This window comes from Opisthocomus hoazin, chromosome 6, assembly GCF_030867145.1.
Source record: "Opisthocomus hoazin isolate bOpiHoa1 chromosome 6, bOpiHoa1.hap1, whole genome shotgun sequence".
In the NCBI taxonomy this organism is placed as follows: Eukaryota; Metazoa; Chordata; class Aves; order Opisthocomiformes; family Opisthocomidae; genus Opisthocomus; species Opisthocomus hoazin.
Genome location: NC_134419.1, coordinates 28,910,651 through 28,922,955, shown reverse-complemented (window position 1 = coordinate 28,922,955; position 12,305 = coordinate 28,910,651). Strand labels below are relative to the sequence as shown.

At 61.6% G+C, this 12,305-nt stretch overlaps 1 protein-coding gene across 1 annotated transcript; it reads left to right on the top strand.

Moving 5' to 3' along the window:
- The first annotated feature begins 7,397 nt into the window (after positions 1–7,397).
- Positions 7,398–11,526, top strand: CRIP1 (cysteine rich protein 1). Its single transcript, XM_075422376.1, has 5 exons — positions 7,398–7,483; positions 10,380–10,474; positions 10,595–10,652; positions 10,773–10,820; positions 11,169–11,526. Exons 1-4 carry the CDS (start codon positions 7,444–7,446, stop codon positions 10,811–10,813), a joined length of 234 nt encoding a protein of 77 aa, XP_075278491.1. The 5' UTR covers positions 7,398–7,443; the 3' UTR covers positions 10,814–10,820; positions 11,169–11,526.
- Positions 11,527–12,305: the final 779 nt, after the last annotated feature.

Sequence of the window (12,305 nt, the reverse complement as noted above, 5' to 3'; positions counted from 1 at the left end):
GTACAGCACCCCAGCTGCTGCCCCCTCCCAGGCGGCAGCCATCAAATGCAGAGTTTTATTTTGGTTTGGGGCTGGCTTTTTTTTTTCCCCCCTCCTCCTTTCTTTTTTTGCTTACATTTTCTTTTCCCCGTGAGAGTTTTATTGGGGGAATGCAATGAAATTAAAAATAGACAGAATTCAGCTTTTCTGTGCAAAGGCGTGCTGGGAAGCCTGCGTCCCTCACAGCTTCCTCTTGCCCCGAAGGGGACAACCCGGCTGCTCGGGCTCCAGGTGGGTGACGTCTCTTTGCTGTGCCCCCACCCTGGTGTGGCAGGGGAGCCGGGCACCCATCATGGCAGAAGGTGGCCCACAGGTACAGCGGGTACCCACGGGGTGGGTGTTAAGACTGGGAAGCTGGAGGATGTAGCGGGGCTTTGGGATCCCACGTGGGGTTATCCGTATGCGTGACGAGGGGTCGGGACTGTCCCTATGCTGCCGGGTCGGTGTGTGGGAACGGGGCACGGACGCAGCAGAGTGGCAGCTCTGGCCTCTAATCCTTGGTGCATTTTTGTATTTATTTTTGGGAGGCCTATGTGAGCTGAAAATGTTCCCTCACTTGAGGCTTGGAAGACATCCTTCCCCTCGGGGATGCCAGATGAGGTTTTTTTTTCAGCTCAGACTTGCTAGTGGGATAAAAAGGTTAGAGGGCTCTGGTGATTACAGACATGCTCTCCACGGTACAGAGGAAAATAAAGAACAAAGTGGATGCAGCTTTGCTTGGAAATCCCCCAAGCCCTCTGAACTTGTCCTGGGCGATTACCCTTGCTGGCTCCCAGTTCTCCCGGGAGCCGGCGGAGCTCAGCAGGGAGCTGGGCATTGCTGCTCCTCGCTGGGCGCAGGGCAGGGAGCCCACCGGCTGCCACGACCCACCGGTGGTCAGCCCGTTTCACGAGCAGCCCGGGTGATGGGTGCTGGGTCAGGGATCCCACCAGCTGCCACAGGTGATGGGTGCCAGGTCAGGGATCCCACCAGCTGCCACAGGTGATGGGTGCCAGGTCAGGGATCACACCAGCTGCCACAACTCACCAGTGGTCAGCCTGTTTCGTGGGCAGCCTGGGCGATGGGTGCTGGGTCAGGGATCCCACCAGCTGCCACGACCCACTGGTGGTCAGCCCGTTTCGTGGGCAGCCTGAGTGATGGGTGCCAGCGCAGGTATCCCCGAGGAGCAGGATTGTCACCTAGTGGTGTTTCTCAGCAGACGGCTGAGGGCACCCGTGCCATCAGCAATGGGGCTGCATCGCTTGCGCAGTCGTTAGTGACCCAGGAAAGGGACCCGTGAGTGTCCAAAGGCTGGTCCCAGAGGGACGTGGCAGGCTGCCTGCACAGAGAACACCACGGAAGGGCTTGGCGAGGGTAGGAATGAGGAGGGCAGCCCTGTGCTACAACACCTGAGCCAGCCCGTGCAGGGAAGCGAGATGGAACCACAGCGGTGTGGGGGGGGCTCCCAAAATGCGGGGAGGTGTCAGGACAGCACGGCTGTGTCTGGCACCATGGCTCTGACATGCTGGGAGCCAGAGCAGCACAGCTGGGCAGCCAGGCAAGACAGATTTAAAGCATTTACTGGGAAGTCAATAAACAGGAGCCAAAAAGGATGAAGTGCTGGAAGATGTGATTTAAGACGGGATATTAAAAGCGACCCGGTAAGCACAGCTTGCTCCCACGAGGGCCAAGAAGCGGCTCTGATCTCACTGAAGTCAGTGGTGTGGCTTTCCTTGGCTTGGCCGGGCTTTGGCTCGGCCCCAGGGGGAGGTTGAAGTACGGGGTGTAAACAGTGGAGAGGGCGTAGGAGAGCAGGCAGGGATGATGGAGGAGGAACACGGAGCAGAGGAGGACTTGGGCTGTAAATCCCCCCTGCCAGCGCAGCGTGCTGGACTGTGGCACAGGGAGAGCCGCCGGTGCAGGCTCCGGCCATGGCACTGGCGAGGAAGGAGCTGGCTCGGTCCCTCTGAGGTTCCCCAGCTTGTTGCTACCTGGGGGGATCCATGAGGCAATTTCCCCCCAGGGATGTAGGCTGGGCTCAGAGCAGCCTTTATATCACCAGTTGGTTTCCAGTGGGGTGAGAAGTCAGGGGATGTCCTGGGGACTCGGGGGGCTCCTGGGGGGGGCTGCTTGCACAGGAATACCTGTGCTGGTGGGACGGAGCTGTGCACGCTGCTTAGGGGTGTGCAAACCTGCAGCACCTGCTCTTGCTCCTCTCTCTCTTGCTCTATCCTGACCCTCCGTCTTGCTTGGGTAAGGCAGAGCGGAGCAGCTACACCGCTCTCCCCTCCCCGTGCCGCGAGCATGACGTGACCCTGCTGAGCTGCGTGCTGACAGAGAGAGCAAACACCTCTGCGCCCCTTCGCCTCCCCTCCGGGGAATATTTAACCAGGAATAAAAGCTGTGGCGTCAAAGGCCTGGACCCAGCCCAGGGCAAACAGTGCCGCCGGGCGGGCACCTCACACCAGGACAGGGCTGGGGAGGGGGTCCCTGGCACTGGCCCCCTGCGAGCAGCCCCGGAGCTGTGCCCACGCTCCCTGCCAGCCCCCAGCATGGATGCACGTCTCCCCAGAAGGCAGAGGCGATGCCTCACGGCTTCCCAAAACAGCGGGCGTTGCTTCCTCGATGATCCTGTCTGGATTCGATAGCCACAACAGAAACAGTCGGGGCCGTGCCAGGAAAATGCACCAAACCCTCCCCTGGCAGGATTTAGCCGGGAGGTTTCCTTGGGCTGCCACTAACGGAAAGCTTGTAGAAAAGGGCAGATGGTAGTGGAGACTTTGACCAGACCGTACGCAGGGAGACCGAGGGAACGGCGCCTGGGTGAAACCGGAGGAGATTTTCCGTGTAGCTGGGACTTGGAGGGGTTGGAGAGGCGGGTGAGGGCTACCGAGCGCTTCTGTCCCATGGATGGCAATCCCAGGTGCACCCCTGGCCCGGCCGTGCACGGGCAGCCCCACGCTCTGCTGGCAGCAGCGCTCACGCCTTCCCCACCGAGTCCCCGTGCCGTGTGTCAGCGCTGCGCCGAAAGCCGGCCCTGGGGCTCCCCTGTTTGTTACTGCTCACGCGGTGTAATATTAACTGCGTGACAATAATTCACACCCCGGCTCTTGAGGCTGAGAGCTGACCTGGCAAGTGACTGCTGCAGAGAGCCAGCTCCCTTAACCGGGCTGGAAACCTGTTTATGGTGGTTTCTGCTGGAAACAGCCATGTGATTGCCACGGCGGGACCGACCCTGCACTGCACCCACGAGGGCAGCGAGCACAGGTTTTGGCACAGCAGCGAGTGTTATTTCGCACACTTAAACCCCTTGGGGCGGACCTGCTGGAGAGCAGCTCTGCGGAAAGGGACCTGGGAGTGCTGGTGGACGACAGGTTGACCATGAGCCAGCAGTGTGCCCTGGCTGCCAAGAAAGCTAATGGGATCCTGGGGTGTATTGGGAGGAGCGTGGCCAGCAGGTCGAGGGAGGTTCTCCTTCTCCTCTACACTGCCCTAGTGAGGCCCCATCTGGAGTACTGTGTCCAGTTCTGGGCTCCCCAGTTCAAGAAAGATGAGGAGCTACTGGAGAGAGTCCAGCGGAGGGCTACGAGGATGGTGAAGGGCACTGGAACATCTCCCCTACGAGGAGAGGCTGAGGAAGCTGGGCTTGTTCAGTCTGAAGAAGAGAAGGCTGCGAGTGGACCTAATAAATGCTTATAAATATCTGAAGGGTGGGTGTCAGGAGGATGGGGCCAAACTCTTTTCAGTGGTGCCCAGCGACAGGACAAGGGGCAACGGGCACAAAGTGAAGCAGAGGAAGTTCCAGCTGAACATGAGGAAGAACTTCTTCCCTCTGAGGGTGACGGAGCCCTGGCCCAGGCTGCCCAGGGAGGCTGTGGAGTCTCCTTCTCTGGAGATATTCAAGCCCCGCCTGGACAAGATCCCATGCAGCCTGCTCTGGGTGACCCTGCTTCGGCAGAGGGGTTGGACTGGGTGACCCACAGAGGTCCCTTCCAACCCCTACCATTCTGTGATTCTGTGATTCTGTGATTCTGTGATTCTGTGATTCATGGCACCAGTGGCAGCGTGTTGATGGGTGTGCTGGGATCCCCTGCCGGCATCCTCCAGGGAGGCCCTTCCCGACCCGCTTCCCCAAGCCCCCCACTCCCGCACTGCCTCTCCCGCTGCCATCCCGCTCCCAGTTCCTCCCAGCTGTCAGCCGCCTCTCAGCTTGATGAAGACATACCCCAGAGATTTTCCTTCGGGTGTAATTCGCCCTGACAGCCGCCTTCGTGCTGCCGTTTTCCCGGCTGGCCGGTAATGGGATTAGCCGTTTGCAAATCCGGCTGTGATGGAAGGCGAGTGGGGAGGGGGTGCACGCCGGCCGCCTGCCGCGGGGCACCCCGTGCTGCTTCCGAGAGCCGCGGTGCCGGCATCTCGCAGGCCTTTCATCTGGCAGCTCCCCGCAGCCTCTGCTGGGCTTTTTTTAAGGCACCCTATGATTTTCTTGTCAAATTAGAGTCTCATGTTGCGCTGGGTAGGGCATATTTTACAACAAATCGTCTTGGCTGAGTAGGCCCTCAACTTGCGCAAGTGTGGGCTGAAATATAGTTGGGGAGGGAGCTTTTCGCAGCGCTTGCAGTGCCACCAGCACCTGTGTTGTGCCTTCACCGGTGCATCGTCTTCCCGAACGTGATGTGAGCAGCGTGGGAGCCCCTGCCCCGCTCCAGCGAGAGGGGGTAGGAGGGGAGCCAGGAGCTGCTGCCCTGGCAGATGGCTGGTTTGCCACGCGGAAATGGCTGTTTTTTTCTTGCTGTGTTAGCAAAACAAACCCAAATCGGCTTATGTTACCCACCCTGCCTGCTAAAACGCCGGTGAATTTTCCAGTCATTGCTCCCATAGTCACCAGGGGCCAACTTGCTCGAGGGGGATGTTTGGGGCAGGCAACGTGTGCCCACAGCTCCAGCATGCCTGGGAGCCGTCAGCTTGCAACCCTGCCCCAAGAGCTTGGGAAGCTCTAGGAGGGGGGGGTTCCTCGGGGGCTGCGACGACCTGGCACCAAATATGCCGCCTACGGACCTGGGGAGCTGGTGCTGGCTCGTGCCAAGGGACTGGGGAGGGGACCCTGGCCATAACAACGCCACCCAAACAAACAAACGGGACGGCCCAGGTTTTTTCCGAGGGTTGTTGCTATGCCATCGAGGAGCGCTGGCGCCTGATGCTCCGGGATGGAGCCTCACCCACTGATTCCTATCAGAGGGCACAGACAGCTGAGGCGTGCTCTGCCCTAATGGTTAAATTAGCTGGAACAAGGTCTCCAGATAAGATAACGCTGTTTGCTGAGGAGGCTGTTTTCCCTTGGCTGGGTTGTTTCGCCGGCAGGCTAAGAACCTTGCTTTGAAGCAGTGGTCAGGCTGGGACCTGGCTTTGCTGAGGACACCACCCCTGCCCCTCTGCCGCTGCTCCTTGGAGCCATCTCTGCCCCGTGCTAGAGCTTGCCTGCTGCTGGTGGGCACGGCACCGTGGGCGGCATCCCACTGCAGAGGGATGGGCTGGCTGCCGCTCGCCGCCGCTCAGAAACGGCTCACAGATGGTTGCGGCATGGTTTTGGCTCCCGGGGGGACCCTGGGTGGCAGGAGGAGCAATGACCCCAAACCTCAGGCTGCCATAATGTTTCCAGACAGCTCCCTCCAGCGCTGGCTGGCGGGGGCTTGGTTTATTGCCTCACGGCAGCACACTGATGGGTTTCACACGCCGGCATTAGGGGTGTTTATGGACCTGCTCCCTGTAAAACGAGCAGGAGGCTGCATCCCCTGGGCTCCTGCAGTGCTGCAGTGCTCTGGGAGCGCCCACAGCCCCTGCCGGGCACCGGGCAGCTTTGCCGTGCTGCCCTGCTGCCGTGCATGCCCACCGATTGACAGGACGAGAGCAGAGCAGCGGCCACGAGCAAGCTGCACACGCAGCCCCAGCAGGGTGTAGAAACGGGGGCTACCGACTCGTGGCAACCTTCACCCCGACACTGGCTTGCCGTGATTCCCGTAGGTTTGTGTGGCGCACCGCGTGCCGACGCCAAGCTCCGGCTCACCCCTCCGTGAAGCAGGCTCTGCTTCAGCCGGGTCAGTCGGCCCGCGGTGCCACGCAGGGGCACGGGCTGCCTTGGCCGGGACAGCAGCGTTCCTGCCGCGGGCTGAGCAGTCCATGGGGACCACATGCAGGGCTGGGCCAGCCAAAGCAGACCTGCAAGACGCCAGTTTTCAGCTGCCTGCCAACGCAAAACCTGCCTTAAAAGGGAGCGCAGCTGACAGATGCCTGTCCTAGCCGGGCAGTGGCCTCAAAGGGGGAAGCAGGGCCACCAGAGAGGGGGGAAGGACATGCCCTGTGCTCTGCATTTCATCAGGGTGCAGGTAGAGGGTCCCGGTCTGGGCGACGCAGCCGGGTGCTCACGGGGTGCTGTAGCTCAGTTCAGGGGAACGTGGCAGGACTGAAACACGGCGCTTGCATGCGCGTGGTGCCTCGGGGTGGGAAGGACACCTCTCTCCGCCCATGTTGTAGGACACTGTCTCAGCGTGACAACCCACCCACGGGCGGGTTCCACTGTCGACAGGGCCCCCCGTTTGTGCCGGCGAGGGGTGCCCTGCATTTCGTGCGGCAGACACCGGGCGTCCTGGCGCTGGCTTTCACAAGCCCTCATGACCTTTGCAGCGCAGCAGCGTGCCCTGGGGAGGATTGTTTCGTACAAAGCAGACCTTTGGATAGGCTTTTCATTTCCTTCACGGCCAAGCACAAAGGAACAGCCAGTCCTTGCTCATCATAAAATGACAACAGTCGGCGAGGCAGATGGGCTGGCTCTCCACAGTGAGTGGGGCCGCGCCTCGCACCCACAACATTCCCGAGGTGCTGCCCGAGGGGGGTTCCAGCCCCACAGCTCCCTCCTGCTCCATCTCGTACCCCAAACTTCCCCACGGGCAGGAGACCCCTTGCCTGAAGGTCAACTGTTATGCTCTCTTGGGAGAAAACAGCTTTGTGCTCAGAGCGGGGTGAAGCCCTGGCGATCAGCGAAGCTTCCCCTGGGAGCAAGGTTAATTGACAGCTGCCAATCAATCTCACCTCCAGCCCGGGTCCGACTGGGGCTCTGGAGCACCCCGAGGAGCACTGGAGTGGGCAGGGGGGTGAGCCAGGGTGCGGGGGCTCAGGGCGCAGAGTTGGGGGGGGGTGGGTACAAGGGGCGCAGGGCTATAGGACGCGAAGGGCGCAGGGGTGCCAAGCGTGGGAGGGGTGCGGGGTGCGGGGCCCCCCCCGTCTCCGGGAGCCCCCGCAGGGTGGTGACGCGGGGCGGCTGCTTCCAGCTGCGGGCGGGGCCGCACATCTGGGCGGGGCGGCCGCGCAGTGACTCCGGCGGGGCCGGCGCCCCGCATCCCAGAGCCAGCGCCGAGCCCAGCCGACAGCATGCCCAAGTGTCCCCGCTGCCAGAAGGAGGTCTACTTCGGTAAGGGGGTCCTGCTCCCCCCCCCCCAACCCCCGACCCCCCCGGCCGGGACCACCGGGGTGCCTCCATGCTGCACCCCGCCAGGCTGCGAGTCTCCGGGTACCCCGGTTCTGGGGGTCCCCGGGGCACCCCGCCGCTTGCAGGTCCCTGCAGACCCCCAGCGCCGCGGGTCCCGGGTGCCCCGACGTCGTGCACCCCAGCAATGCAAATCCTGGGCGCGCCCTGAAGCCGTGCAGCCCCGCGCTGCGTGTCCCCAGGGTTCCCTGGGCGGGTGGCCCTGTAAATCCCCCCAAGGAGGTGCCTTGCTGCAGGGGGTGGGGTGCAGCGGGTACCCCCAAAGCCTGCAGACAAGGCCACGGCACAGTGCGGGAGCTCAGCCCTGGCTCCTACCTGGCATCGCCCGCAGCCCCGAAGACTGCTCAGCTGGAAACCCAAACGCCCGCTGCTCTGAAACCCTGGGCAGGCGAGCAAGCCCCTTCCCGAGGGCGAATCCTGCCCTTGGGCATGGTCCTGGGTCAGTGGGTTGCCCACACGTTGTCCTGCATGATTTAGCCCAGCGAGATGACAGCCCCGGGGTGTTCTTTTTAAGCTGCCATTGCAGGCTAGCTGTGAGCCTTGTTGGGCTGCTGTTGGCTGCTGGGCTTCGGGCAGGTGTCCTCCCTCTGAGCTGGGGCACCGAAGTTCCAGGTTCTTGCCCCTTCTGGTGCCGTGGTCCTGCTGTCCTGCCCAAGAATATTTGGGGGGGAGGTTTGAGCTTCTTGCCCTGCCAGCAGCAGCTGCTGGAACAGGCAAGCTCTGGCTGCCAGACCTCCCTGCTTCCCTGGTTTCGCTGAACTTAGGGGGCTTTGCTGGGAGTCCCCTATACACCCTCACTGCTCTTTCATTGCTCAGATGAGGGATCTGGGACCCGGGTGCCATCATTGACTTCGGCTCGCTCTGCCTTGTTTCTGCTCTGCTTGTGTCTGTGCCCCAACTTCTGCTGTGCCGAAGAGATCAGAGGCTTAAAAACAGGGGCTGCGCTCTCTGCCAAAAAGCCGTGTCCGTTCGCGGTGCCCACCCTGGGTCTGGCGTGGGTGCTGCCTGCAGGGCTGCTGGGGACGTGGCTCCGACGGTTGGGGAACACCTCTGCCTAAACTTGATCTCACTGCTTGAAGCCAGGCTTTGTGGTGGGGTTTTGGCACAACACGGTTCATGACTCCCTCCTGCAACCAAGAGTACTGGGGCACCTCATTTACCCATGTGGCTTGATACCAGGAGCTACCAAGGTGCTGGTGTCAGTGTCTGCCTTTCCCGTGTCCCTGCGGAGCTGCTTCGATACCAGTCGGGGTGAGCTGGATTTGCTGTGCCTGCAGGTGCGGCCGTGGAGGTAGTGGGATGGGACCGTTTGACCAAGGAGGGGTTTGGCCCTGCACTTATCAGGCTGCTCTTACAAAACCACCTCTGTTGATGCAGAGGGTGAGGAGGGTTCAAAAGCTGTTGGAGGACCGAGCTGGCTGCCTGATTTCTGTCTCTGGAGATAAGGAGCGCTGGCAGAGGAAGCAGAGCAAGGCCCTACTCTGGGGCACCCCGGGGCTCTCGGAGCCTGGCATTATTGCTCGGGTGTGCGTTGGGCTGCTCTCAGCCGAATGGTGTCTGTAGAGACCAGGGTTGATGAGGAGATGGTGCCGAGGGGACTGGGTCTGGGGTTTGCAGGGCCACCACCAGCTTTCCAGGGGAATCTGGCCCTTGTGGCTGAGAGCCGGGGGGGGCCCCGCTGCAGCAAGCCTTGGCAGAGCTCCTGCTTGAGTGTCGGTGCAAATGCTTGTGCAAGAGTTGGGGGGGCTGGGCTCCATCCAGAGATCCTGTGACGGGAGGGCCCCGCCGAGGGCCAGGCTTGGGCTCCTGGGGCTGCCTGGGGGGAGGACGCTGTGGCCTCCGCCGGGCTGCAGGCACAGGAGGCTCTTTGTGCCACGGTGGGATGGCAGCAGGGCTGCCTCGTGACATTTGGGCACTGCCCCCGCTCCCACCTCTGCAGCCGCCGGCTTGCTCCTTGCATAAGCTATCGTGAGCATATTTGGACTCAGAAGAAGAGGTGCTTCATGGTGCCAGCAGCCACCCCGGGCACACACTGCCAGCAGTGGCTCAGTCCCATTGCTCAACCTCCTTTTGCAGGCGTGGGGAGAGTGCTCGGCGCCAGCTCTGATGGGGTTGCTGTGGAAGGCTCTGCTTTATCGCTTAATAAATCCCCAGAAGTACAGCTGCCAATATGAAGACTGCATGTGTCTACAGAAAATACCTTCCACCCTGCTGTGCCACAATTAAAAGCCACCCTGTGTTCCCCTCTCTCTCCATAAACATGTCCTGGCCCCAGGAAACAGCACGTTGTCCCCCCGCAGCCGCCTGAGCCCCAGCTCCGCTCTGGTTTGCCATGGTGTGTGCAAAATTGGAGCTGTGGCCAGAGCGCCAGCGGCTGGAGGGGACTGATTTGTGTTGGGGCAGGGCACGGCGATGGCTTTGCCTCCCCGGTCCTTGCCAGCATCCCCCCCTTCACCCCTGCCAACTCTGGTGATTGCTTGGGCTCCAGCTGGCCGGGCAGAAATTCATCCACTTGCAGGGCTGATGCTGGAAGGTGGGAGGTCCCCAGATCTTTGGAGGACAGATGGAAGTTGGGCCATCCACATAGATGCGGTGGCATTCACCCTGGGCACAGCACCGTGGTTTCGGCTCCGGGCACCTGGATGTGCACGGCAATGTGTGTGCACAGCAAGCACTTGGGTTTGAAATGGAGTGCCCTGTGTCCTGGACAAATAAGATTTGAGAAAATGCCCAGAAATGTCCTCCCTAGGGTTGGTGGCAGGAAGGCTAACCTGCCAAAACTCACCAGTGCCTCAGCTAACCCATCTCCTTTCTGTGGCAGCCGAGAAGGTGACTTCTCTGGGGAAGGACTGGCACCGGCCCTGCTTGCGATGCGAGAAGTGTAACAAGACCCTGACGTCTGGAGGCCATGCGGAGGTGAGGTTTGCTGCCCAGGAGGTCCCTGTCTCCCCCAGCTAGGGGCTGCAGGAGCGGTGGGACAGGCGGAAATGGAGCTGAAGCGTGGTCGGGGCTGATGCCCTTTCTCTCTCCTTGCAGCATGAGGGCAAGCCGTACTGCAACCACCCCTGCTACGCTGCCTTGTTTGGGCCCAAAGGTAGGGTCGCTGTGGGAGGCAGGGGAAGGGGGCTCAGGGCTCCCATCTCTCGGCGAGGCGCATCCCTCGGTGCGCTCGCTGTCCCACAGCGATGCTGACCTTGCTCTGTCTCTCTTCCAGGCTTTGGCCGGGGAGGAGCCGAGAGCCACACGTTCAAATAAACCTCAGGTTGGTGCCTCCCCTCCAAGCTCCCCTCCGGCTGTGGGGGCTGGCGGGGGCTGTGCTCCCCCAGGCAAGCGGGGATGGCAGGCGCGTCGTGGTGTCCCTCCGGGCTGGCTGTGACTCCTGGCCCTCACGCTGGTGCTCGGGAGCGATCTGCTGGGTGCCAGCTCCTTCTCTCTGCCAGCCCCAAGAGGCCATCGACACCCGCTTAGCTCTGGCAGCGGACACCAAAGGCTTTTGCTTTGTGGCTTGTCAGCAAAGACAGGGTCTGTCCCGGAGCATCATTGACCCAGGGATGTCTCTGCTACCCGCCCAGCCTGACTTCATCCACCCCTCTCTTCCATCCCTCTCCAGGTCTGATGGCCAGGGTTCCCCAGCACAGCCCGAAGACAGCACAAACGCACCGCGACAGACATGCAGTTTTGGTTTTAATTCACTCTCTACTAGACTTAGCACGTTAAAAGCAATAAGTAACCGAGGCTGGGGTGGTGTGGAGAGGGGCTCCACTCCAGATGGAGCGCTGCCAGGGTGGGGGCGTTGGGACACCCTGCCGGATAGGAAATTTGGCCAGTATCGCTGAAGGCTGCCTGGAGAGGAGACCGCACCCTTCCAGCCAAAACCCAGCCCTGCTTCTGGCACCCAGCTCTCGTGGCTGGGCCCACAGTTGTATTCATATCCTTTAATAAACCCAGATCGAAAGATGCTTCCTCCATGTAGTGGCTGTGCTCTCTGTAAGGGGGTGGTCCCGCAGGACTTGCTTGTGAAGTGCTTGCTGCTTGCTTGAGGACCCCACGTGGCCTCTGGATCGAGCCCCACGCCATGTGATGGCTCCATGTGCTTTTGCTTGTGGTGTGCACAGGGTCCTGCCCTTGGCTGCCCACCCCGGGGGCTGCCTGAGCCCGGAGGGGTGAGAGCAGCCCCCGGGTGCTGTGGGCACCAGGGCTGAGCGTGCCCCAAGGGAAGGGGTGCTGGGTGTCGTGTCGGTGCTTGTCCAGGATTGGGGTCTCCCTGGGCTCGGGTGGAAGGTCCTACCCTACCCACAGCCTCACTGGGTCTGTGTCATTTGCAAAGCCTAGGGTGTGGCGGCTCCCGCCATGAGCCACCTCTTGTTGCCTGTGGCTGTCACGGGGTCAAAGGAGAGGCATGCAGCGCTGCTGGCTGAGGATCTGAGGCCGCTGACCCACGGTCTCTCTGGCACTCAGCAGCCTCCGGGCCATGTCCTAGCCCCTGGCAGTGCCTGCTGGCAAGCCGTGCCCAGGGGCAGCCCCCAGCTCCCTGCTCCTGGATGGGACCCGGCACTTTGCAGCCCTCACTTGGGGCAGGGAGGTGTCTCGCTGGCTGATGGTTGACTGTCACGTCAGGAAAACCTGCTGTGTGCTGCTTTCGCTCTGAGCAGCCGTATGAAAGGGCCGGTGAGGCGGAGGTTACTGGTGAGAGGGAAAGCAAAGGTGCAGTATTACAAAGTGAGAGCTGGCTCGCAAGTGCTTTGCT

Coding starts and splice junctions, on each gene's coding strand:
- CRIP1 (XM_075422376.1), top strand. CDS start 7,444: ATGCCCAAGTGTCCCCGCTGCCAGAAGGAGGTCTACTTCG. Junction 7,484..10,379: donor CCAGAAGGAGGTCTACTTCG/GTAAGGGGGTCC, acceptor TTTCTGTGGCAG/CCGAGAAGGTGACTTCTCTG. Junction 10,653..10,772: donor TGCCTTGTTTGGGCCCAAAG/GTAGGGTCGCTG, acceptor TCTCTCTTCCAG/GCTTTGGCCGGGGAGGAGCC.